Below are 27,823 nucleotides of genomic sequence, written 5' to 3' on the forward strand. Positions count from 1 at the left end.
GGCCTTGGTAAATAAAGACGGGGGCTGGAAATTCTAATGCGGTGACTGCCGGAACAACAAGGAACCCCAGAGTCAGAAAATGTGGAAGGGTGTGGCCCGGATATTGTAAAGGAGGGTGGGCTTGTCGGGGCTTGTCTCAGCTGGTGCGCTTACGGCGGGGTCGCTGAGGAGGTCCTGAATTAGATGGATGCACCTGGGTCTCGGTAGCTTCACCGAAATTCGGGGAAATAGAGTTGGGAGGTGTTTGGTGTTTGGTTGCAAACGCGTCGTCGTTACGAGTTAAGATATATGTCCAGACTAATGTCAGTGGAAGGAACGAGCCGAATTTGGCGAAACGGGAGAGGATAGAAGCCCCAAAATGCGGAAGGTCTAGATTCGAAAGGGTTCAGAAGATTCAGAGTGACAATACGGGGAAATGCATCCGCAGACCGTGGGGAGTTTGGGGGATCTTTACTTATGTATTTCGTTGACAGTCTTCAGCAAAACTTGAATGTTGCATAGGAAAGGAAATGATCTGCAATCAAACGACGAAGGGGACGGTCGTACATATGCGCGTGAAGCTATCCCGATGTCATTGAATAGGGGCAAAGTGGGTGAGTCGGTCAACTTCAGGAATACTAATTCGCCTCCCGATGGGCGGACAGGGCTTGGTTTAGGTGTAAGCAATGTCGTCGTGGGGCGGTTGAGTTGAGTTTGCAGGCGGCGTTCAGGTACGGGGTACTTGCTTCAGTGCAGGTACGGCCGACGATGACAGCGATGATAACAATTGCACTTCGGCGCCTCCTTGTTTACGTCGGGCAGCAGGTCCCTTTAGGGTTTGAAACACAATCATTCCCGACTCAAGACGCAGAACAATGACGATGCGGACACAGATTGCTTGACTCGCAAGTTATAGTAAGGCCAAAGACGGTCTTAGGTCTGCCTGCACCTCAAGCAGTAGTTCAAGTGGAAGTACTACGAAGTAATGAAAGGAGTTCCAAATGTCCACCTTTTCCTGAATTGCTGCCGGCGGGGCTCCTTGGCGGCGGCCAGGCGGTATCCAGCAAACGGGGCTCCGAAGGCTCCAAAATATGTCGACGCCCGAACACCTGGTCGGAAATCTCAGGTTCGATGGCCGTTTCGGTCCTGAGATCGGCGTCGCTTGGCAGAGTCTTCGTCTCAAGTATTCCCACATATCCCCAAAGGGCGGTGCGGCGTTGTTACCAGTTAGTGGACGATTATAGCAGAAACCGACGCGTTTGATGAAAAGGGGCGGCGTCGCGACCTGGTTACTTTGACAGTCTGCAGCTTGGATTCCTTCAATTGGACCGTGTTCGAGGTGTCACTCGTTATTTGTGTTGTGCCTCGTTTGTTCCCTTCGTGCCTAACTAACGCCCTTGTTCACTGCCCGCCGATTTGCTGCAACGCGACCAGATGCGGGTTACTAGGCGTTTTGCGACTCCTGCGGGTGTGATGAAATGACCTAATTTGCAGATAGTTCGCGACCACACAAGGCTGAAGTGTCGAAAGTGTAGGAACCACAGTGACGAACAATGTGACATATGACGAAGTTGCATCGGTGACAGTGGACGTTGATTTCAAAACCCATCGCCTCTCTCCGATGATCTGTTCAGGTCACAGTTCGAGCAATATGAAATCCAGAGCCGTCCGTCACGCAGTCGTGGGGGTGTAACGTGGGCTACTTGTATACGCAAACCCGACATTTCAAATATTGGACTCCGGTGTCGCATCGCTTTTCAGCGCCTGCCTGGTTCTATTGTAGGGGGAAAACCAGACAGCTGGTCTGTCTGCCTGGCCTCTGCTGAAGCGGCCGAGATGGTGTGCAACTTGGTGGTGGAAACACACCAAAAGCCTCCCCGATGGTCGCGATCTGCATTGTCAAAATGCCGCTTTGGTGCATCGTGGCGGACAACTGAAACTTTGTTGGTTGTTGGTGCCATTGGGCATGAGGGTCACACCTATCTGGTCAAACTATCCCGCGTATCACGCGTACCACGCAATCTGGATTGTTGTTATTGATGCTTTCAGCCAGCCCGAACCCGCTGAGCTTGTTTGGCCTTCCCCAGATTCTCATCTGTTGATCCCAAACTAGACCGACAACCAGCGGCCGCGTTGTCTGTCCGCCAGATCCGGCTTCATCTGATCACTTCGCTTGCTTGGGCCGGGCGGCCAGGCTTTTACGGGACGGGCATCTTCTTCGTGACGTCGATGATGGCGGTGCTGAAGAAAGCTCGTGGCACTTGTTTGTTACCTTCACCGACAATCTCACCTCCAAGTGTCAGCCCTAGAGCTACTGAATCCGGATCCTTTGGGCGGCCTGCCTCAACTCGGAAGCCAGATCCCTTGCGCCACATGCACTTCGCGATCTATTTCCTGTACGACCTGACAGCTTATCTTTCCCCTTCTCCTCTCCAACTCGTCGCAAGGCTATCTACCCATCAGGCCCGCAAAGGGTCGCACCACCACCATCCAAATCCCTCCGACAAAACCTATTGGCCAGATGTTGAAAGCAAGGTGGTCGGTCTTCTTGCCTGATCCGGTCACGCTCACTGAGGCTCAGTTCCGCAATACGACTATCAAATTGGCAGCTCCGATTACAACTCGTGATGGACCCGTGTCATTTCGTCTCACCGCAATAACTTTGTCTCCTATTGTCTCACGTTTCCATGAATACAGACAAGCACGACGCATGTAGCTGCCACCACCGTCTGAACTATTCCCCGATAGACCGGCCGAACCGCCTCCATCTTGAATTGCCATTGATGGACATTCCACTCACTCGTGCATCATCACGAGAAAACCGCGAGTCGACATCCCACATGAAAGGTACACGAGAACGCGATCAAAGCGGGGTGCGTTTCGTTGGACCCCTGTTTATGCACGAGGTACGTTGCATCCACGAGTTCACAGCCCCTAGCTCATGACACATGCAAGAATGACTCCCTAAGCCCCGTGACGAAACATCGGCCTCTTTTCTGTTGTAAATATGCTCCTTTCGCACAACGTACTCCATAGTTTGTGTCGACGCAAAGTCCAGACCTTTCATAAAGTGTCAACCACTAAATTGCCTGCGACGGATCACCGCTAGCACCAAAAAGAAAGACAGTGAAGCATTGTCCGGTATCGTCAAAGCGAACCTCTAGTGTTTACTTTGTCAGCCATCTGTAGCCTGTAACAAGCCACTACGCTACACCTCTTCACGCATTACAGATTGTTAGCGCACTACAACCCCCATAGTACTAGGGATTCCACCGTTTTCAGTGCTGTTAAGGGCAATGACACCCTTGTGCAAGTAAACCAATAGCTGCCGTGTCCCACAATTTGTATGTGTTGATCAGTCTGTTTACATGGGGTATTTCATCCGCTAACAGTCAGCATGCCTGGAGAGGTATACAATGTGTACACTATCCATAGGGCTTCCCCACACATGATATCTCCATAGCCCGCTCTTCTCCCGACTAACCACCCCCCTCGGCTGTGACAGTATACACCATTCTGTACATAACCCCATGCAGCAGCAGCATCATCGTGAGGATCGTCGCATCCCGCCCGTTGCGCATGCATGGCAAGTGAGACCTGGTGGGGAGATAGACACGTAGTATATCCAATAACATACGGGTATTTGGAATTCGACGGATGCTGTTCCATGGCGGATAGGGTCACGTTATTCCCGGACTGCAACAGGTTTCGAACTGGGTGGTGCTCTTTCGGCTGGCGCGTGTCTGGCGACCAAACCCCGTGCGTGCGCTCTTCTGCCCGATCCCGATGACCACCATGACTCGCCGCCGCGATACTGGGCCGAGGGTGGCGTTGTAATGTGTCCTAAGACCAGTTCGCACCCTGACTCTGTGGCGCCAACGTCAACTCCCGTTTTAAGGTTGATGGGTAGGTAGTCTTGGCTGCAGGTGGATGACGACTTCGGATGGCAATGTTGAAATCCCATGGTGAACCATCTGCTTGCTTTGGGTTCGTCGGCAGACTGCGGACTCGGCATTAAGAGTGGGGTGTATCGCAGGCGCGAGACGCGGAGAAGAACGGCTACCGGGTGATCAAAATCCTGGTCACAGATGTCGTCATTGCGGCCGCACAACGTAATTTCCGCGCACGCTGGCTGGCTGAGGAAATGCTGCGTTACCAATGATGTTGAGGACGGGATCGTCGGAAGACTAGGGGTATCGTCATCTTTTTCGCCTTCATTGATGTCATGATCAAGATTTTTTTGGGGTTTTTTTTGCGGGAGGAAAGAGTTTAGGGTGGTTTGCTTCAGTCGGAGTTTTCTGTCCGAGTCAAGCTGCGAGTCAGCATGTCTGTGTGGAAGATTCTGGGGAACCAGAGCCGTCTGTTTGACTGAGTTGTCTAGTCATGTCTGGTGTATCTGATTAAATTTTCATTTCGGTTTGTTTTTGCTAGTAGGATAAAGTTCTTCCACTTTGTCGTTTCGTGGTGTTCAACCACGAAGTTGCGACATCGAGTGCGGACCTCTGGGAATAAGGGTCCTTCTTTGTAACTGAGTTCTCGCTTCACCACCTTGGGTCACTACACGCGTTCTAACAAGGAGCTACCAAATATTGCGACATTGATCTCTTACATAGCAGGGCTCATGGAAACATTATAGTTTCACTGGATATTGCTAGACCGATTGATATAGCCTTTTAGGGGTCTTCGCCTGGTTGTACAACTCCGTCCTCATCGTTGCGATACAAACTTCGGGTAACACGATTGACTCGTACCTTGAGGTGCCAATTTGTAATTGTAGCACGATGGATACTTCATGGTTCATGGCTCTCAAGGTAAGTATTAATTTCATTAGTTTCATATGCGCAAGGCCACTTCTGTCAAGCAGTAAGCTATATATCCAAGTGTATAGAACCAGCATTATGTAGAGGCTTTCTGGGTTCTGCCCATGAATCACCTGCATTTCGAACTCAGAGTGCAATCCGTCTGCTCTGAAACTCTCATTTGGTTATCGAAATAATATCTTGATGCCGGATGTGCCCAAACCTCGCCGCCTCCTGTCCCTACCAGCGCTATAGGAAACCGACTAAAGTCCATGTAATTTCTCTGGTCGAAAATCGTTCTCCAGGGCGAAAGGCTCTCTTTAATTCGCTGGAATATTCTGTTTTCCGTAGTGCATAAGGGTTACTTCCAGTGTGATCCCACTATCACTTGGAGTACTTCCCTGTGCCGGCCACCCCCCCTTCTTCTAAGTTAGCCTACCAAGAAAGCCCAAATATACCTAAGTATATTATCAAATTAAGCCGTAGCAACATGGAGTCTTACATTTCTTCGTATAATTTAATCTCAATACATACTACCTAAGCGCTACCAAGCCGCTCGAGTCTCTAGCTAATTGTAAACTCAGATTCATTCGACTTATCGGAGCAGCTGTTAAACTATTGGGTCTCACGTTGAATCTGCAAATTTCAATGGGCTGTCCATTTTGCTGTTTGGATGGCATTCGCTCTCTTCAAAATATCCGTACTTCTAACCTTGGGAATATCCAGTCATCTTACCCCATAGAAGATCATTTCCGTCCTTGTTCACGTTGTATCGTAATGATAACGGCACTGGGTGGACATTCTAACTCATGCCCTTTGGGTTACAATTTTCCCACAGGTACTTCTCGGCTTCGTCCATTTCCACCGGTCATATGAAATGTAGGTAGGGCTCATCCTCACGCAGTGGTCCACCGATATGGCCAAGCAACGAATCAAAGCCCAAAACTTTGTCGAAGGGGTCTTCGTTGATGTCTTAATTCGGGGCATCTTCCAACATATGCCACGAAAGGGCTCTGCGCTTTCTGCTCTAGCTTCCCATTTTAACCTTTCTAATTGATTCGTGGATGTCTTTTGTCTGAGAAACATGACCTGATTTCTTTTCCAACAACGCTTGGTGAATGTGCTTGGCGGACCCTGCGCGTACGTTCAAGAATTTGGTGATCAGATGTCCTATCGGCGCCGAGTTGGCCAAGCGTGTCCACGACGTCACGAAGCCTGTATTTCTCTGCAGATATAACCCAATGGAGAAGGGTCAATCCACGTACGTCTTTGTATAGCAAGACCTATCTTTTCGTATGTTTTGCTGTTTTCATCAACTAGGCAATGTCCGGGGGTTCTGCCTTTCACGTTAGTGGCATTGATGTCTGCACCATGAGCCAGCACAGCCTCCGCTACATCTCCTCCAGCAAAGAAAAGCGGCGTCGTGCCCTGGTCGTTGTTTATGTTGGATCCGTCCCATGGGTGAGTAAGGTCTCGTCAGACTCCGGCTCCTACAGATTTGTGGTGCTGAACGCCCACGGCCATCAGTGAAGCCAGTCTGAGCACGTTTGGATAATAACAGGCTCGCAATGTCCCGACCCCGATTATACTTTTTCTGCACGCATCAAGCATGTTATGTAAAGTTGGATCCACGCCTGCGTCCTGGCCTCGGGATCTTCACCATGCCTATTGTTTCGAGAATATCTTCCGGTCTCTCGGAGGGTGTCATGTACTAGGTATTATCTTGTCGACGTCCTCAGATGTTCAGACCAACTCCAACTATGGCTGTCCTCCCGAGCTAGATCGGTGCCTCGCTTTGGTAGGAGCTTGGGCACATGCATTCGGCCACTTAGATAAGCTACACATAGTAGTATGAAGTTAGCAGTCGGCTCGGGATTACAGTCCGTTCAACCCTCCTCACCATTTATGAACACGCTAACAGCATTCGACAACCCGGCATAGGCATAAGAGCCAAGTTTCTAGCAGAATCAGAGTGACCAATCGATCGATATCGATCATGATTCTTCACCGATACCGATACCGGTCCGGTATCGATCAACATCATATTCATCCGATCGGTACCGGTACAGATTACTAAGCAACCGGTATCGATCGGTATCGATCACATATAACAGGTCCGGTCAGATAGAGGTCGGATCGATCAATAGCGGTTGTACGGAGTTGTTTATTTTTAACGGTTTTGCGCCCAATTAGCTAATCCGCGTGAAACCTCACCATCCAATTCAACGTTTGATACCTTGTAAAGCAGATGGAGTGGCAACTCAGCCTGATAAACGCCTGCTAAACTCCATGACCTGATACATTCTGATGCCCCAATAACGTGGCGTTTTAGGCGAGATCTTCGTGCTGATACCATCTCTCCTACGCTGTTAAACTGGCGTTCTGTTTCTGCTTGCGCTGAAGGTATCGTAAGGAAGTCAACAGCCATATAAGACAGTTTGGTGAAACGTTTTGCGCCAATATCACGCCACCAAGCTACTGGGTCCTTTAAATATTGGTCCACGTTAACCACAGGTTCTGCCAGGTAGAGGTCAAGCTCGTCTTGTTGTGATTCTTCCTGCCTAATCGGCACCGGCTTGGTGTTTCTGCCCTTTCCTTTCCTTCTCTTTGCTATTGGCTGTGTATCTTGTGTACTTTGCGAATCAAGGACCTCGGAGTCGGCGTCGCTCATATAAAAACGCTTGCGGCGGTGAAGCATCGTAAGGACTGGCTGGTTCTCAGCTTCAGCTAAAGGGTTGGTCTCAGGAAGGGGCCTAGACGAGGGTCAGTTAGAGATGAACAGTTATCTAGATATTATACTTACCTATTTTTATAGTCACCCTCCCAACGCTTCCTCAACCTAGCCATATAATGCTCACGCCAACTCAGCTCTTCACTTTTCCTACCTAAAACAACGCCTAACCGTATTAGGTTAGATAAAACCAGGGTCAACAACAAGGGTCACGATGCCCTCAGAATCCTCCATATAACCGGTCCGGTCAGATCGATCGAGCAGGATCTCAGATATACCGGTACCGGTATCGATCTAATGAACAAAATGTGCTACCGATCGGTATCGATATCGGAATATCGGACCGGTCCGGACCGGTATCCGATCGATTGGTTACTCTGAGCTGCAGAATACCTAACGCTCTTTGAATGCAGTGCTTTTGTAAACGCGAGTTATTTCTGATATTTTCCAGACTGTACGATGTGCCAATGCCAGTTCCCTGCTAGAGAAGCGAGGAAGCGATGTTTTCTGGCAACCGCCTTGAAGCACTTGACTGCCCAATCCACATATCACTGTGCCATGGCAGATGAACGACTGAAAAAGTCTCATGTATATATGGATAAGAATAATTCGCATAGCTGCCTGAGAGAATTTTATGTTTCTTCCATGTCTAATATATCCATGATCATGTAGGAGGGGTGGACTGTCATTGCTTCATTCATTTCTTGCAAAGCAAACGATCGTACTGCAGTCAGAACGATGCACATGGCCCTTGTAAATAAGCCTTTTTCTTGGGATTAGCTGAGAATCTGTTCGTACACCTCTTCGACGTTGACCGGTAGCGCCCTCATAGATTCGTCTATATCTTTTCAAGTTCTTTTATAACACTTTTTGTCAAGATAGTCGAAGATTAGATATGCCGAAAGGTATGTTGGGTGGTTATCTTGAGCAGACGGGATTACAAGTGTGTAGCGAGCTTTGAAGCCAAATTGTGTTTGTGCTTGAACTTCTCCACGCGCTGTTTGATTACAAATTTGATCGATTTGGAGATGGCTGGTAGCACATCGTCCCCCGATATTTGAATATTGTTAAATGAGCCTTGAAGTTCCCCGAGGCAGGCAACTATGTGGCGGCAGGGCTTGTTGGTTATCGTTTGACGCAATTGTAGTTACCTTGACCGTGATGAGGGGAATAAGTGGATGATGTTTTCTTCCAGAAATCTTCTGTCAGACCCCGAAGCTTGTAGGGAGACATCGCATGCCGCGCAAGGCTTAGCTGATGGGTAAGGAGTTGGTGTATCATGCACACAATGCCTGAGGGGCTGTGTTCTGGGTCTGTTCTTTGTTGGGAAGGTAATACTGTTAGCCAGAGCGAAAGTTTTGTATGCATTTTGCCTCTTCGCCGGTAATTTTTGGCCAACTTCAATGGCTCATTGAGCACCTCCAGAGCCCCTACCCGACCATGTCGCTGGTCAGAGTGGTCGCGCTGTCTGTGTGTGGGCACATTCTAAGCTTCCTCCGGACAGGGTGCCCACTGTCTACCACATCGTTGAGAAATTACCCCGGTCGCTGTCGTAAGAGGTGAACCACGTGGCTGTTTGGGAGGGGGGGGGTTGAAGATTTCACCGAGTAGTAGAATTGGGCGATTCACCTCTAGTACCCTAACTATAATAGGCAGCGATAAGAGGGTGGAGACAAGCGTTCTGCAACAATTCTTCAGATTACACTCGTTGCTGATTTCAAACCGAGACAGCGATAGCAACCATTTGGCCCGCTTCCCTTCCGCCACGATTGGTCCCATTATCTCCGTTGTGGGCTTGTTGTTTTACTGGATACACACGTAGCCATGATTTCTTACGAAAAGAATATTACAAAAAGGCCTCGTGATGAAGTGGATAATTTATAGTCCCACACATCGCAGTATGGCAGGCACTCGTTGAAGAGGCAATTGCTGAAAAGGCCAATCAAAGACTGAGGAAGAGGGCCACGATAATTTTTAAAAGGGGTGAATGCCGCCGCAGCTTCGTATGCAGCTGATTTAGCAGGATACTCGATTTATTCTGCCTCCTGAGCGAAATATCGATTGATACCCTGTATATATACACCGTAGGTATCATTTGCAGAAACTATAGTCCGAAGAATGGATAGGCTATTGGAAGAAGGAGGCCGTACCAGAATATCGAAGACATCGAGGCTGGCTTTTCAGGTAGTAGTGGGATAGAAATGGTGTTAATTGTTACGGAAAAGCAACTCAGGTCAGCCCGTCCCTGTCGTAGGTAGTTTCAGCGTAACTTCAAGACAACCAACCCATTCATAACTTAGTCACGACTCTGTACAAGAGCCCTAGTAATTCCCGCAAGAAGTTGCCAGAAATTGGTGCAATCAATAGCCGTGCCACATGACTACCTTGTTCTATTTTTCTAACAATCCACATACCTGTTCGAGTAGTTATATCGCATTATACGAAGCTGACGATCCCGTATCCCTGATGCCTACCATACCTACTACTGGATCCAAATGCATTATTCTATTTTATTGCATGACCAAACGTGTCTCATGTCCCTCATATTTTAACCATAACTGTCCACCGCCTTCCAAGACATGCCCACCGACTAAAGAGCAAACTAACCAAGCTTAACGCCGTAATCGCGCAAAAGAACAAAATCATCGCCTTGGGCCCAACAACATCGATCAACTCTCCGCTGATTGGAATGCAGATCAACATAGCCAAACTGGCAATAAAGTACAGTGTCCCATAGTACCTCCCAAACTCCTCAGCCCTACAGAGCTGGCCGATACACACTGGTGTCAGGGCCATCCAAGATCCCATCCCGAAACCGAACAAGGCGGCAAAGGCGTACAGAGCACCGATGGATTTATCCGCAAAAGGAAGCCAGAGGATCAGCATCCAGGCCAGTGTGAATATAATCATGATGAGAAGGGTATTGAATCGTCCGATCCTGTCAGCCACGTAACCGGGTATCAGACGGCCCAGACAAGAGACCCCACCGAGGATGGCAATGAGATAAAAACCCGTGTTAGGGGGGAACTCGGTACTGTGCGTGACAAACGTGGGCAGTATACCCAACGCACCAAAATGGACGACCTCGAAGCCAAAGACACTGATGGTCAAGAGACTGAACCCCAAGTCGCCGAAGATAGACAATGAGATGATCCCCTGTCCCTTCGCATCTTTCATAGGCGGGATGCGTGCCTTCATAAGACAGTTCCCAATGACGAGGCATCCGAGGAAGACGAACCCCAAAATGCGAATTGACCAACGATACCCATACGCCGGCAGTGCCGACCTCAAAATAAGGGGTATAGTCAATCCACCAAAAGAAGAACCCGCCATAGCCACCCCCTGCGCCAATCCCCGTCGCATCTTAAACCAATGCGCCACAACCGCCAACGAAGTAGTCGTCAACGTCGCCCCCGTCACACCTCCCAGAAATCCACAGCACAGCAAAAATTGCCAAAACTCATCACACTCCGCGAGTAAGAACATGCACCCCAAATAACCTCCACTCCCCAGTAGCGCAAGCCACCGTGGACCATAGCGGTCGAAAAGCGGGCCGAACCAGAGCCCCAGCGCCAGGGAAAGGTAGACGAAGACGGACGGAATCCAGCCGACATCGCGGGAGCTGTAGGAGGAGAGTTGATTCTGGGTCCAGTAGTCTTGTAGGACGCCGATGGCGACCATGAAGCCGAAGGAGGGGAAGAGGAAGAGGAAGGCGGAGAGGACGACGAGCCAGGCTTGAAGACAGCCTTCGGGGAAGGTGTCTTCTATGTCAATGTCCGGGGGTATGGCTATTTCTTCGTCTGACGGGATTTGGCGACATTGGAAAGGGGTTGCGGTGACTTCTGGTGGGGGCGAAGCAGGAATCTGTCCACCTCTATTTCGGTAGCCCATCTGATGCTGCGTTGTTCTGTCGGACGTGGACTGAGCTTCAGCAGATCCTGTTTCTCGATGGCTGAAGGAGATTTCCTGCAACGATACCGCTGCGTTGGGTGGGATCTCCATGGTTGCGACTTCGATCTGTAATTGGAGTCTGTGGTGGGAGCTTGAGATTCGGTTGAAAGATATATCATCAGAGGAGTTGCAGTCACTATCGTATGAGCTAATTAGAGACAATAAATAAGTCAAAGGTGAGTCTTATCATGTCCGATGTCCGCTTTAAGGTTGCTGGTCATATTGTGGAGGTACTTTAACCCTGATTGGCCAACCCCGCCTCGAGGCTATACTATGCGGTAATGCATGCAGAGATTTGTTGCAAGGGCGTGGCTTAAAATACCAGGCCGCGATATCGGCGAGCAAGGATAGTGTTAGTAGGTCAAGACCAACCGCAAGCTACTGAGTATAAATTATGGCCTTCGATATTCATCTGATTGAGAACATGTATAACTGAACTAGAGGAACGGGACATGTTGTTTGCCAGACCGACGGCTAACTGGAGTGGAGGCTTGAACACCTTTTCAAGCATATTATCAAAAGGGATGTAAGTTACATGTTCAGATCAACTGGAATGAGGTATGTTTCATTTTCATATCGGTTTCTGAATGCCACGCTATGGCGTGAAAAGTAAGATATGTATTAGTAGAACGCCTTCGGGTCTGCGCTGTGCTCTTGTTCTGGTTTGTATGATTTCTCTCTTTTCTTTCTAATCTTGAAGCCAATTCCTTTCGTTATGAGATGTCTAGGGCGTTGATCGACTTGCATTGTCGTGTAAAGACCGGCTTCTCTTCATGGCCTAATCTCCATTTCTATGCAATCAACTTAGTGACAAGCTTTCCCTGGTTTCTCCCACTGAACAATCTCATCCAAACCTCAGGCTGCTCCTCAATCCTCGCCTCCACAAGTGTCTCCCCCTCTCCCAACCTAATCCTCCCATCCGCCGCAGCCGCCTTAAGCTTCTTTAAGATCCCTGGAACCTCCTCCAGATAATCCAACATAATAAACCCCCTGATCATGATCCTCATCGAGACAACCTCAAACCAGTTCCGCAGTTTCATAGGTTCCTCCGCATTATACCCACTAACTGCTCCACAAACCGCCACCGTACCATTCTTCTTCATCCTTGTCAGCATCGCATCCAACACTTCGCCGCCGACGTTGTCGAAATACACATCCACTTCCTCGGGCGTGGCGGCCTTCAAATCCTGCACAAAAGAAGGACTCTTGTAATTCACACACGCGTGCGCCCCGAGCTCCTCACAGACCCACCTACACTTCTCGTCGGACCCAGCAATTCCCACCACCCTTTTCGCACCCAGAATCCTCACCGCAACCTGCACGGCCATAGAACCAGTCGCCCCAGCTGCGGCGGAAATAACAACCACATGCTCCTTCTTGACCTGCCCCACGAAATGCAAACCCGCCCACGCCGTCAGTCCGGAAGCTCCAAACGCGCCCAGGTAATGCGTCAGTGACAGGCCATCCGAGAGCGGTTCGAGAACTTGACAACTTGGCGCGTCAAGAATGACAAGTTTGCTCCATTTACCCTGGTGAAATTCTACTACCATATCCCCCTTTTTGAAGGACGGGGAAGCGGATTCAACGACCTCGGCGATGAGGCCGGAGCGCATGGGGGACCCGACGGGGACGATTGGGACGTAGAAGCGGTCTGGTGCTACGGTGGATTGGATGAATTTACGGAGGCCGGTGTCATTGGAGAAGTAGCGAACTTTGCAGAGGAGTTGGTTTTCGCGCAGCGGGGGCAAAGTGGGTGTTTGGAGGGTGAACGTGGCGTTAGGGCCGGTAAGTATGGGGGCGCCAGTTGGCTTGGAGGAGAGGAGCCATTGTTTGGTCGTGTGGGACGTTGAGGAGGCCATTCTGAGAAACCAGATGATTAGAAAATGGCTCATGAGCACTCAGTATATCTGGATCATCTGGGAATTAGGTCTAATTATATAATTACAATATAACTCGACAGCCGGTCCAGAATTCGAATCGTTAATCCGACCCCTTATCGGACCTCGCCTATCCGATAACGCTCGTCGGCGAACCCGTCCCCTCACGATAGAAGGCGCGCAGCACGCCCTCTCGCCGCGATTCTTGCGAGCGTCTAGACCACGTTACGGTCTATCCACTTGAGCGTATGGCTGAGATGTATATGCTCGACGAGAACCCCAATTAGCAGATACTACGACTTGTCGCGACAAAAAATAGTCGAGCATCTTCTGCACATCAGCAGCATCCCACCCCTGAGGACGAATTTAAGTGCCACATTACCACACTTATCGGTAGTTCAGGCAGGGGTTGTAGCACAGAATTAGGGAGCGACAGGAGGTTTAGTAGTCGTTTGGCTACAAGTTTACCTGTATAACCGCCCGACGCGGCTTAAGGGCCCGCTATATCATCTATAGCCCCTTAAGGGATGTAACGAAACCTCTAATAGTCTAGCTGCGTAAACCACTAAAGAGTCTGTAAGGGTTTGTGCTAGTAAGTAAGTCCTGCTGCGGAGTCCTCAAGCAATAATATCGGGGTCTGACGTATGGAGTATAGTGCTTTGGGGTAACTGAAGTATTCAAGTAGGGTAACTGGGAATAGAGTCGTCAAGGCAGTTTGCCTCACCAATGGGTTAGATTGATGCTTAGATTGATCACTGAAGTAGAGACTGTCTATCTATGAAATGCCTGGGAGTCCTGTCCCTTATATATCCATTCCCTCCTTCACTGATAACTGGGGCCATTAGATCCTTCATGGATACTATTGGTCCTAACTGGATATGTTGGATCATTTCATATCCAAATGATCCACCCTTGTAAGTCACGTGACTTGTGATCCTTGCACTAGCTGGCTCCTCCTGCAGCTAGCCACTCCTGTGTGACTTTCCCCTCCTTCTTTGTCCTGTATCCACTGGGCCTGCCATCGGGCCTGTTGCGTTGGTTAGAATCGTAGATTCGTAACAAGGGAGTACTTGTAGAGGTACCGAGGATTAACACCTACGGCGTATTTAATATTATTTAATATTATTTTATTTTTTATAGTCGGCTGGTGTAGTTGGTCACTTCGCTGGTAGATAAGTCCCGATTTGAGCCTCGCCCACTTGGGTCGGTGACGAGTCGCGGGTTCGAATCCTGCAGCTGACACACAAGGGGGTTTAGTCAACCCTTATGGCGCGCTGCCCACCTTGTTGACTTCGCCTACCTAGCGATAATAGGGAGATTGGTGCAGTTTAGGATTACGAGCATCCTAGCCAGTTAACTGTCAAGTACTATGTCGGCGGAATATAGCTCGACAGCCGGTCCAGTATTCGAATCGTTAATCCGACCCCTTATCGGACCCCCTCTCGCCGCGATTCTTGCGAGCGTCTAGACCACGTTACGGTCTATCCACTTGAGCGTATGGTTGAGATGTATACGCTCGACGAGAACCCCAATTAGCAGATATTACGGCTTGTCGCGACAAAAAATAGTCGAGCATCTTCTGCACATCAGCAGCATCCCACCCCTGAGGACGAATTTAAGTGCCACATTACCACACTTATCGGTAGTTCAGGCAGGGGTTGTAGCACAGACTTAGGGAGGGACAGGAGGTTTAGTAGTCGTTTGGCTACAAGTTTACCTGTATAACCGCCCGACGCGGCTTAAGGGCCCGCTATATCATCTATAGCCCCTTAAGGGAGTACTTGTAGAGGTACCGAGGGTTAACACCTACGGCGTATTTAATATTATTTTTATTTTTTATAATTACAACCCTCGAGACAACCCAACTCACTAATTCTCCAGATTTTGGTTACCAAGCCATATCAATTTGGAGACTTACTTGCTAAGTGGTTGCTAAGCTAAGGGCTTACTATTTTTAGTAATTTGCACGTGCTAGAGGCCCCTACTAGCCCTGTAGAAATCTTCGCTGTTATCTCAGCGATCCTCTGGCGGCTGAAGTTGCTTCCCTAATACTATAGAGTTGTCAGAGAACAGAATGCCATAGGCACCCGTGGGTGTCAGGACACTGAACGCAGGACACCGGTGGGCCGCCGGAGGGGTGTTTCGGACAAAAGACTCCCGAGTCATGATTACAATCTATGTGAAGCTTTGGGATGACGAGAGTCAAGATCCTTGGCATCGCCGACCCTGCTGTTATGCCGGGTCCAAGCGGCGGCCTAGCTATCTATATAAGGACCATCTCGAAGTAGGATAGGGAAGGAGTTGTCAGAGCCACAAGTGTCATCCGAGGCGGGCCGGCTTCCACCAGGTAGGAAGCCGTTTGTGGCGGCTAGAGAGCCGCTTGTGGCGAATGAGAGCCGTTGAAGCCGTTTGCAACGGATAGGGAATCGCTTGGTTGCAGATAAGGAGCCGCTGTCCAAGATATTGGCCGAAGTCGGAGGAACACAGACATACGGAAGCAAACATCCAGAATCCGAGAGAGAACCTCGGCTGGCTATAAGTAAGGAGTCGAGACGAAGGAAGATAGAGAGGGCAGAGATCAATGCATCACCGTGGGCACCCCTACCTGAGACCGCCAGTGACCACCCGGTATTACGTAGGAGGGACGCCCGTTACTCCCCATCACTCTGTACTATTGCCTTCGGCCTAGCCGTACCCTGACAAGAGTCCCAAACAACCACTACAGCGTCAAGCCCGATCGCATCGCCACTTCGCCAGTCCTCTGCTGAGGCCACGCCAGTGCCTCAGGACGCTAGAGAGTACCTATTTAAGTGCTTCCGCGGCTGGTCCTGTTCTGAACGCGCTAAGCCGGTCTCATCGTGGGCGTGGGCCTACGGCTATGACATCCAGGATGACACTGAGCGGCGATGGGTGTGTAAACTCTGTGTTGATAAAAGGGACCCTAAGCCGGCGAATTATAACTCTACTGGTATCTAGAATGCTATGGATCATTCCTTCAAGAGGCATCCCGTCAAGGCGCCGGATGGCGCTGGCAAATCGCGTACAGAGCGTACGGCTAAAAAGGCACCGCGCGAGTCGATATTAAACTATTTCGCGCTGAATATATCAAATCCGCGAGAGCAATACATCGCGAATAACTTCATCGAGTCGTTTAATCGTACAGAATTTCAGCAGCTTGTCCAGTGGGTTGTTGACGGTAACAGGCCATTTACCGAAGTGGAGGACGCGAATTTGCGTGCTATCTTTGACTACCTCTCACCATAGGTCCGTATCCAAGGTGGTCATCTGTCGGCCTGGACCATACGTCAGCGGATCTTTACAGAGTACAACAAGCACTGTGAGACGGTAAAGTCGACATTACAACGGAGCCCTGACGCTCCATATCGCATTTGACCGCTGGACCTCTCGCAATCATCTCGCGATGTACGGAATCGCCGCTTTCTTCAGAGATAAGATGAATCGGCCGAAGAAGATGGTCATCGGACTGCCAGAAGTCCAGAAGCGGCATACCGGCCATGCAATAGGCGCTCAGGTGCTTGAAGTCATCGATTTCTACGGAATCCGGGATAAAATTGGCTACTTCATGCTCGATAACGCGGAAAATAACGATACTACAGTCGAATGGCTTGGCCAACAGCTCGGTTTCGATGGACGGCGCCGGCGCGGTCGCTGCTTCGGCCACACTGTTAACTTAGCGGCCAAGGCACTGCTATTTGGTAATCACGCGGATGCGCTTGAAGAAGTCGAATACACTGGCGCCTACGCAATTCCTGAAGTATAATGGGCGGCATGGGCGAAGAAGGGCCGGCTTAGCAAGCTTAGGGGACCCTCTTTTAGGTGCTATAGCGGCTGAGACGGACATACAAATATACTGGCTAAGTGAACCGGATGAGCATATCGGCGGCTTCCCCAACCTCACCACCCCCTTCCGTTGGGTTGCCTGGAGGGCTGTATAATTACTATGCGATTCGCCCCGAAGGGAAAAACGGGGCGGAGGTGAGATTACATATGCTGCCAAAATAGGGAAGCAAATGACAAATTGAATCGACGCAGAAAGGGTGGAACAGTGTGGTATAGCTCGATATAACAGTAAAGTATGTCAAGCTCCACCCTGGCTGTATGAATGTGTCAGCCCTAGCTCGCTAGTCTGGAATATGCCTATCGTGTTCCGCGGATAGGGCTTTGACTCTCTCAAGAGTGATCCACTGATCTAATAGCATCCATAATACGACATCCTCCCACGGCCTTATCATGATTTCCGAGTGGTAAGGGCCTGGATTTGCTAATGACAACACACTACATCTATCTGTGTGCCCCCACATATGACGAAGTTCAACACCGACGGCGCGAGGAGAGGAAATACACGAGTATGCGTTCCTTACTCCGAGTCAAGTCACCAAGGTCCAAGTAAGTAAGCAAGTAAGCAAGCTCCATAATGATGATCGTCACCGCGATTTCTATAGAGGTGAGAGCAGTGCTGCTGTAAAAGTCCCGGCGACATGCCGGACCAGAAGCTCAAGTAATCAGCAGCATGCTATGCCCACAGTACAGAACATCTGTCCATTTTTAACCATGGACTCACTCACTGCGTGCTTCACGTAAATACAGCCATCCATTAGCATAAGAAATGAAGGTATTATGTTTAGAAGAGATGGCCATTATCGTCCGTCTTCAAAGCCCAACGTTTTTCGTGTTCATCATCTCGCATGCGCGTCGTATGCTCAGCGTCAATTTCCTCACTAAAACAAACCACCTTGTCTCAATCTCCCATCCATCAAACCCTACTCTAAACCCCTAAACCTCCGATTAAACTCCTCCACCGCAATCGCAACCATTTTATAAATAAACTTCCTCCCACTCTCCTCTCCCACCGGCACAAACGGCCCATTTGTTCCTCCCCTGAGCACTATACTAATCCCCGTCCTCTCTTTCGCAATCGTCTGCACGTCCTTCAACGGGACATCCCACTCCGTTGTCAGCCTCCGACTCCTAATAAGCAAGATGCGGCTATACGTAACCATGACCACCATGTCCTCGCGGGGCAGCTCTAGGTGCGCAATGTACTCTTCGTTGAAGTACTTGCCATTGTCAACCTGCTTCAGCCAGAATTGGCCGAGTGCCTCACGCTGGTTATAGGGCCGTACGATGCCGTCTGAAGGGATGAAGCGAGTTAGTCGCACGCGGTCCAGTTCGGACCCGTCGAAGACGGTCGTCGTATTGCGGATGCCTTCCGAGACGTTCGACGCGAGGTCGAAGACGCCTACCACGGGCTTGGTAACGAAGCCGAGCGCGCCTTTGCCGACACCTTTGAAGAACCCGGCTGCTCCTTCCTGTTCGGCGCCCTCGAGAGGCTTTTTGAATGTCCCTCCAACACCCGATGCGACAGAGGTGAAAAACGAGTTGGCCCCGGCTGTGACGCCGTACAAGGCGTGCTTGGGTCGGTTACGAGACCGGGTTATGCGGCGGCGATCCTGAAACTGCTTGTCAAGGGTCGCCGCGGCCAAACCCTTGCTGATACTTCCCGTGAACTTGGAGAAGGAGTCGGAGAAACCGTACACCGACTTCTTGACGAAGCTAGCTGCTCCCTTGGCAATCCCGAGACCGAGATCCTCGGGCCTGTCCGACATGATGAGACCTTGGTAGGGCTCGTAAAAGACATCGGTGATGCCGCTGCTGATGTTGTTGAACAGACCAACGGGGTTACCGAGAAAGTCAGCGCTGCCGATGATCTTGTGAATTTGGTAGATGACCTCTTGACTGTAGTGGTTGGACATGTTCTGGATAAGCACGGGCACCGAAACGCGGGCGTTCTCGAGTAGTAGAGCATTTAGTCGAATCGGTGCATCGTTGATGTTGCCAATGGCCATCGTCATGACGTTGATGAAAAACATGATTGGATTGCGAGAGGATGTCTTGTCTTCGACGTTGACCCGTTCAGTGCGCATGAACGACAAGTCGATCTGCATGGGCTGAATGTTGAGCACCTCGAAGTAGATGTCTTGGCCCTGTTGTTGCTGTTTCGGCTCGGGGATGTCAAGGCTTTCATCGCAGAGCGTGCCCTCCTGTGTCTCAGTCCAGGATGCGCCAGGAACCTTGGAGAAGTCCAGAACGGCATAGATGAAGTCCTCGTCCAGTTCGATTGTCATCTGCTGCAGTAGAAGAGTAGCATACTTGACGTACAACACACCGTAACTATCGTCCTTTACGCGGGTGACCATGGCATGCAGTGATGGGTGCATTTCGATCTCTTGCGCCTTTGCAGGCACCACACTGGGGTAGAGAACCATGGGGAACAGACCACCATACAGCTGGTTGTCAATTTGGATCCATTTAATGGAGGTACTGATCGTCTGATATATCGGCGACTCGGTGTACTTCAGTTGGACATCCCTGAAAGTGATATACGCCAGCTCGCGGAGTTGCGAGTTGATGAGCGAGATGCCAATCCCGGAGAGCTTCAGTTGTGCAGCGATGGTAGTTCCGGTCTCTTGATTCTTCACTTCGAACCCGCTCGTACTACTTGTACTCAAACCGGTCCCGGTCCGCTGAATGTAGAGACTCTTGCTCGGCTTGAAATTGGATAAAATCAGAGTCTGTGTAGGTCCATCGGCCGCAACGTTGATATCGATGATCTTTTGCGTGCCGGAGCCGCTCACAAACTTCATGGGTATCAGGTTTCCGATCTCGGCCAATTTGACATGTCTCTCCTTGCCATACGCACTAATGACGACTTCTCTGAACTTGGCAGCCGGATAATCCCAAGCGTACGGCATGATGCTTCGGGGCGGCAGTCGGTATTTGATGGCCTTGAAGCCCGACCGATCCTCAACTCCATCGTCATCGACATTCGGGTTGGCCTGGTAGAAGGTGAACTCGGTATCACTCTCGTTGCGCATCGAGAATGGCCAAGCCTTCTTTTCGTGGCTCAGATGCAGGAAAATGGTCGCATCCTCCATTAGGACCTCCACGCGAACAAGTCGTTGTCGTTGGCCGGCCTTGGCGATTTTGATATGTGTTGTTCCTATGTCCGAAATGTTGAACGGCGAGGTCCATTGGTTGTTGACACCTCCATAGCACAGGGCTAGCTGTTTGGTGTGTGCTTTCTGGATAAAGTGCAGGGGCTGCAAAGCACCAGGCTGCAACGTCATGACGTTGGACGAACCTGGGGCTCTCACATTGATCTCCTCTCCCATCTTGTTCTTGATCACAAATCTGGGAGCTAGAGTTACCACCTTGGTCATCTTGTACTTGCCCTCACCTGCCTCGACAGTAATGCCGACGTGGATTTCAGCGTTCGTGGTAGTTGCTTGGAGAACAACATCCGTGGTACTTCCAATGGCGTCGAAACTCTGGGCCTTGCTCCACTCCGAATCCCCGACCTTGAGCAGAGCGCGATTTCGTTGATCGTCATTGCCATATGAGAACATGAATGGGAGGGCCTTGGGTCTGGCTCGATCCGAATTGTCGACAAGTGGCGATTGACCTGCTGCTCGTCTGGCCTGTTGAAGGAACTGCTTGCCACGGACAGTGATGTCCAACCCCGTCTTGTTCAAGATCACATAGGGACTGTAGACCGTGACCTTGAAAGCACCGCCGCCGTTGGGGACCTTGTAATAGTGAAGTCGAAGACTTAACGAAAGGCCTTCTTCGTCCTTGCACACCAGTTTGTGCTCTTTTCTGAAGTCTTCTTGCCCGCCAGGATTGATGATGGCAAACTCGCTGGGTTTGAACACTGTGTCTTGCATGTCGATGCTCATGAGCAACAGGTGGGACAACTCCACGACGTGAACGGGACTAACACCACCTTTGCGGAGGAAGTTCGACCAGTCTTTCTTGGTATTCTTGTCGTAGATACGGTACTTGAAGTCGTATGGTAGAAGATTCTCAAGAACGATGGGCGGTGAGAGCTTAATCTTCATGTAAGGATATTTCCTGGTTGTCTGTTAGCAATGTTGATGGATGGAAGGCTGGTCATCTTACCCGCTCAAGAAGTGACCTTGATCAAAGGTTGTGCTCATCTGAAAGTAGAACGGATCACTACTCTCGCCCTTGCAGACCAGCGTGCGTGTAGGGCGTTTCAGCAGGTCTTTCCACCACAGATGCTCTGAAGACCAAGCATAGCCGAATCCAGAGTCTGGTCGCACAAGTAAGGACTTGACATAACAAGCCGCAACGGGTGCAGGCCGGCTCTCGCCTGGCGCAATCTTCTCGATCTTGAGCAAATGCCCCTCCTGTGCATCATAGACACCAAGCTCAACCGGTATTTGGGTTTGGTTCTCCACAACTAAGGGTGATCGAAGCGTCACGTATTTAATGTTGTCGCTACCTAAGCTGACCTCGACGAGCAGCCGGTGTAGTGTATTGTCGGTCTTCGGTCGCAAACTGTAGAGGAACTCGCCTTCACGATTGAGGCGAATGTTCTTAACCGTGTCGAAACCACTGCCTTCAATTTGCACACCCACGCTATTGGCAGTATTGCTCTCGGACATGATATTCTCGCGCATCTTCTCCCAATGCTCAAAGCTCCACGGTGCCTCTTCACCATCCTCGAGCTTGAGAGTGATGTTCTCCGTGTTGCTCTGATTTCTAGCCTGCACCACCACGTTGAATCCCGTGTAGTTCCTGATCTTGTATGGCGATAGTGTCTCACGAGGCTTGCCAAGAACATCTTCATCGCCCGTCAAAAAGTCGAATGATTTGGATGCAAGTGCAATCGTCGCGGTGGTGACGGTCACTTCGAATTTCTTTCGTGACTGAAGGTCGACCGAAAGCATTCCAGTGTCTGGTGCTTTCGCAACACCAAGACCAACTTGCCATGGTTCTAGTAAGGGTTCCCAAGCTGACTTGGCGAAGTTGTAGACATTGATGTACATATCGATTGCCGTCTCGGCCTTCAAGCTACTAGACCAGTCGGCAGCTGATGCGGTAAAGTTCTTGATGCTTAGATCCAGAATCGGAAGTTCATGCAAGTCTCCGATGAGCACGACGCGAATGCCTTCAATGGTGGCAGTGAGCTCTTCATGGCGAACGGGGCCTTTGTTGACGTCGTGAACTTGCTGACCATGCTGGCCCTGCGAAATTTTGCGGGTCTTGGTTGTCATGGTCCCGGCAGTGCCTTTCGTCCTCCCTATCGTAGACTGCCCACGACCACTAGCTGACCGCTGCTTCATGCCATCACCTCGAAGCTGCTTTGCCTTCACATCAGAAGCACTTGCCTTAAGTTGATCCTCGGGCTCCTTTTCAGAGAGCTCCGAGGCCTTGCTGATGACTTGAAGCACAAGCAGGATATCGCGGAGTGACAACCGCAGAATCAGGGGGTCAATGTCGACATGAATGTTAGTCAAACTGGGTTGCGAGCTGTCCATGGACATCTGGATGGAAAAGTCGTCTAGAATGCGCAGTCGAGATTCTTCAAATCTATCCATGCGGCAAAGGAACATGCCGACTTGGGAGACCTGGAATGTCAAAGCATGCTGTTGCGACAGCAATACCTGTTTGGTGCCCAGCACGATGGCTTCAGAGTTGGAGACAAGCGGGTTGGCGATTAAGATCACCTGGGCTTCGACGACATTAACACGGAATGCAATGCTCATCTTGGACTCTGGCTTCTTAGGTTCCTCTGACCCATACCCTCCTTGTAGTTGTTGGTTCGATGCGCCGGACCAGGAAACTTGCCTGGACTCGGTTTCTGAACCTTCAGGAGTTTCGGCGGGGCTTTCCTCCACAACGACCGGTTCTTCAACCTGCAAACTAGTTGAAATGAAGGTTTGTATGGCAAAAACGTAATCCAAAGCAAAAATGACCCTCGGACTGTCGATGGCAACAACCCCAATCAGGTTTCGCTCGTGTCCCGCAGACATTGAGACTGAGGCCATGAACTGCTGAACATTCTTATTGGACGAGGCCATGATTCTTCGGAATTTATTGGCATCCCTTCTCCGGCTGTCGTGGATAGTAAATGAGTGGATGACGAATTCGGCTTCAAGAGACCCGTCCGCGAGCATTCGAGTCTTCAGTTTGCTGTCATCCAGGGAGAACTGTGACAGACTCGCGTTCTCAATATTGCCCACGGGCTTGCCGTCTGTGGCATTGATCAACTCCAGACCGATCTTATGCACAGTGAAGACGAGATCCAGTTTAGTCCAAGTGTCTTCTCGAGACCCTAGTTCAGGGCCGAGATCGATCAGTGGATTTTCTGCGCCGGTAGTGGTTGATGACATCGTCTTCGCTCTTCGAAGGGTGCCTTCGTCCACGTCCCGTTCGGCTTCTTCGCCACTAGCTTCGGCATCTGTAGTAAATGCGGCCGGTACAGAGCGAGAGATTTCAAGCAGTGATTTGACTTGATATTGGGTGATCTTGAGATTAATGTCCGTCATGCTGCCTTCAATTTCCATATCTGGACGCTTCCAGCCTTTCTGATGCTCGGCGTATGTGATGTTGAACCCAAGATCAACATGGTCGATCATCTCGAGCTCCTCCGACTGGTTGTCTGCATAGTGGAAGAGAGATGTGAGCCGAATGTTTCGGATACCCGCAGACAGCTTCATCGCGATGGCAGAGTTCTCGGAGTCATCCAGAGGCGCGAACTTATTCTGAGCATATATCTCACCGAGGTAGGCCGTCACAAGATCACGTCTGGGTCGGTCTGGCGTGACAGCCCCTGGGAAGACAATGATGGGGGTGTTGACGATGACATCGAATTTGAAACGGCTGGTGCTTTGCTGAAGTTGCTGTGCCTGATTTGCAGCTGCTTGACGTGCAGCATTGTAAATCGCCTGCATCTTACCGAACTTGACCAAGAACTCAATAATCTTTCTGAACGGCTCCTCAAGGAAGTTAACCTTGATAGAGCCAGCGCGCAGGTAGACTGAAGAGTCATATCCAGGATATGCCTTCTCGTTAGCCGGGTCGAAAGTTTCGTAGCGGAAGTCGGCAAGCTCGTGGCCTTGAATTGTGACAAGCTGACGGAAGCTGGATTCCTCTGATGCCCCGACGTTTACATCATCGACCAGACTCAAATCTCCCAGCTTCGTGCCAATTCGCATTGTCTTCCCAGACAAAAAGATGCCGACGTCAGCGTGGTTGAACGACAAGGTGGCCAGACGGATGCCATCGTTGTTTAAGATCAACCGGATACTCTTGAGGTCGACCTTGACACGAATAGACCCTGATTCGTTCTGAGGCGGCGGTTGTGGTGGTTCGACAATTTTGACCGCGTCCTCGTCTCCATCATCCTCATCATCCTCCACGTCTGCAATGCTCTTCTGCTGCTGAGTATTCGAATTGTCATTGTTAGTGAACGTGACAAGAATGAAGTCCAGTAATGTCAGCAAGGTCTTTCGCGTGACAATCAAGTTGATGGTGGAGACCGCGGCATCGATGTTAGTCTCGATACCGTTGTACTTAGGCATGAACTCTGGTGATTCCTTCTTCACCTTCACGAAGGTCACTTTGACGAGTTCTCGCTGTTCCCTATGATCTTCTATATCTCCAGAGGAGACAATCGCCTTGAATTCTGCAGGAGGGTTATCCACAAAGTCGTCTACCGTCACAGAGCCCAGAGACACCACAGCGGACATGTCAAATGGTCTGATGAAGAATTCGAGGTCAAAATGCTCGGCGACCAGTTCCACCAGCAGCGCGTCTGGCTTCTTGCCATCCGGATCGCTTTTATACAGAGAGCCTTGCAGCTTATCCACAGAGAATTTGAATTCAAATGTCTTTTGCTGCATCTTGAGTTGCTGGTTCGTGTTTCCGTCCTGAGCATCCTCAAAGTCATCATCGTCGTCTTCGAGTTCATCCTCAAGTATGGCAGCAGTCTGTTGAGTGAGGAAGGGGAACGCTGCAGATGATCTCCGACGATGTGCATTGCGTGAATGGTTAGATGCGCTGCTAGACAAGCGGGGTCTCTTAGGCTGCTGCTGTGGTTCCTTACCCTTACTTTGCTGGGGCTCATCCCCAAACTTTGGAATCGCGACGTCGATGAGTTTCATGAGGCTCTTGTACTTCGTGTCTGACACTGCTGCGTGCAGCACTGGCATGTGCCCGACTATCTTCACTTTGGATATGTTGGGTGCCTTTGGAAGGATAGATAAGGCAACCACGAAGTCCAAGTTGATCTGTTCAACCACGTGGTACATGCGCGATTCATCTTTCTCAACTAGCTGAGACTTGGTGTCTTCAATCGAAGGACCGATCAGGAGCTGGGTGGATGTCAATTTGACGAGGAATCGATCATACATGAGAGACTCCAGCTGCTCGATATCCTCGTTCGAAACAGATTGCTTGTCCTGGATCTGCTTCAGGGTCCCCTTGTCAACCAGTTCGCTGTTTACACTAATGTGACCAGCGTCGAGGATAAGACAAGTCGACCGTTCGGTACTGATACTCTGGGGAATGATAATAAGGGGGGCTTGAAGATCGAGCTTTGCGTTGATCGACTTGTGCTCCTCTAATGCGAATTGAAGACCAGCTCTTGTCTGCTGCCTCAGTCCTTCGACCGTGGCGCCCGCTGACTCCATCAAGGCATTGATGGACTCCATGTGCCGTTCTGGAGGTTTGAAGAAATCCACGATACCCACGACGAAATTTGGGTTCCACACGATCTCCAAAGGCTTCAGCTTAGCTGTCACACCGAAGTCACCCTGGCCATCCAGAGGGTTCTGTTCGACCTGTAGATCAAAGAAGGTCTCTTGTTCAGCCGTATCTGTCTTCTCCAGGTCAACGAGGGAAAGTCTGTTCCGCGTATCAACTTCTGGCGCATCCTTGACTCTGACGATCTCTTGAAACAGAGAGTCGGGCGTTGTGCCATCGTTGACTCGGAAACCGCCAAGACTGATATCTGCCAGAACCGAATCGGTTCGCCTGAGGCCCCTTGCTTTGAACAAGTCGAAGTGCAGGCTCAGTAGGTCGGTTTTGGACCCATGCGGACTTTGCCTGAGGGTGAAGCTGCCGGTGCTGAGAGTCGCGGCGAGTTCCATCTTCACCGCATCCCGTGGAACATCTACCGCATCCGCCAGAGCCGCCTTTTCATCCCAGTCAATTGCCTCGTACAACTCTTGACGTTGTTCCTCAGTTATTTGGGTGTTCTCCGTGGAGTCAGCCGGCTGAGATGGCTTAGAACCCCACGCCCACGAGAGCCATCCTTGCTGTTGCTCCTGTTTAGGTGCGTTCCTCAAAGCCTCCGCATTTTCCTTCTTCAACTGGTTGCGAGCCAAGGACCTCCAGAAGCGGAGGTCTTCGTACTCGGTCTTCCATTCGAGCTGGCTCATCTCCTCCGTTTCAGGGGCCGCAAGCTGCTGGTTGGCCTTCTTCTTTTTGAACAACTCAATATACCGCTTACGATCATCACGACGTTCACGGAAGTAATCCCATGTCCATCGACGATTGCGATCATGGATCTTCTTCAATACAGCATCGCCGGCAAACCTCAGCCACGCACGTGGATCTTCCTTTGGCGTAACACCTTTCGGTTGGTACTTTTTGTACTCCTGGTGACGAATGAAGTAGTGAAACAGGTCCACCATCATCAAAGCATCGCGGTACTGATCGTCATCGAGAACCACACCGATCTCATCGAATAGCAGACTGGCTTTGAACTTGGGTACATGGACGTCGCCGGACTTGTCCAGTTCGATCTTGGCTTGGCCGCTCACAGGTCGTAATATAAACTGGTGATCTGCCGTAGCCTCGTTGTCGCCCTTGCCAATCATCTCCTTGAACTTTGAAATCAGTTCGTCGTGTGGAAGAGCATTATCGATGTCCTGTTGTACTTCGCGACCAGGACCCAGCAGTTTAGTGTCCGTGTTCCAGTACACAGCCAAGGCCCCCAACGTCGCAAGTTTATGTGTTGTCTTAGACGAATTCTGTATGAACGTGGGTTTCCACTCGCCGTTGGTACTGACTGCACTGAACTCCTCGAGCGTAATACCGAGAGAGAAGGGGTGACCCGGGGCCGATATCGCATCCTCGTAGCGTACATGGATGTTCTTGACGGTAACCTGGAGATTGTCGACAATCTTAGTGACCAAGCTCTCTGTAAAGCTCTGGCTCTTCTTCTGTTCCTCCTGGCTGAGGCCTTCCTGTGAGCGTTCCTTTAAAAGCTCAGCAGAGTCCAGCTTCTCCATCTTCAATCTCTGTTTCCTGCGTTCTTCCTCCTCTTCATTGTAGGCCGCCTCTTCCTTCGGGGATGCAAGCAGGAAGACATCCTCAATGAAGATCTTGACGGGTGCTCCACGAAGGTTGGACCAGGGTATCACCAATGTTAGCTCGCCCAAATGGCCCTCCACGACGTTTATGGGCAGCTTCAACTGATCCAACGCCTCCTTGCGAAGCTCTAGATTGCGCAGCTTCACATCGCCGGACCAAATACCAACTTTCAACTGGGTAGGGTCGAAGTTCTTGACATACATGCCCAGGAAGCGGTTCAACAGACCGGCAACTAAGCCTTCCAACATGTTGTCGATGGTGAGCCGTGACCCGGGCCG

General features: G+C 50.4%; 3 protein-coding genes across 3 annotated transcripts; all 3 read right to left on the bottom strand.

Annotated features, from left to right (window-relative positions):
• Positions 1-10,050: 10,050 nt before the first annotated feature.
• Positions 10,051-11,400, bottom strand: BCR38DRAFT_352771 (major facilitator superfamily domain-containing protein; the record flags this gene model as incomplete). The annotated part of the gene is made up of 1 exon (XM_040856728.1): positions 10,051-11,400. One exon carries the CDS (start codon positions 11,398-11,400, stop codon positions 10,051-10,053), a length of 1,350 nt encoding a protein of 449 aa, XP_040711397.1.
• A 689-nt stretch (positions 11,401-12,089) lies between these two features.
• BCR38DRAFT_447422 (uncharacterized protein) lies at positions 12,090-13,450 on the bottom strand. The gene has a single exon (XM_040861148.1). The coding sequence runs from the start codon at positions 13,350-13,352 to the stop codon at positions 12,252-12,254; it is 1,101 nt and encodes a 366-aa protein (XP_040711398.1). The 5' UTR covers positions 13,353-13,450; the 3' UTR covers positions 12,090-12,251.
• Positions 13,451-18,118: 4,668 nt separating this feature from the next.
• Positions 18,119-27,793, bottom strand: BCR38DRAFT_489400 (uncharacterized protein; the record flags this gene model as incomplete). Its single annotated transcript, XM_040864392.1, has 2 exons — positions 18,119-21,269; positions 21,318-27,793. 2 exons carry the CDS (start codon positions 27,791-27,793, stop codon positions 18,119-18,121), a joined length of 9,627 nt encoding a protein of 3,208 aa, XP_040711399.1.
• Positions 27,794-27,823: the final 30 nt, after the last annotated feature.

This window comes from Pseudomassariella vexata (genome assembly GCF_002105095.1).
Source record: "Pseudomassariella vexata strain CBS 129021 chromosome Unknown BCR38scaffold_16, whole genome shotgun sequence".
In the NCBI taxonomy this organism is placed as follows: domain Eukaryota; kingdom Fungi; phylum Ascomycota; class Sordariomycetes; order Amphisphaeriales; family Pseudomassariaceae; genus Pseudomassariella; species Pseudomassariella vexata.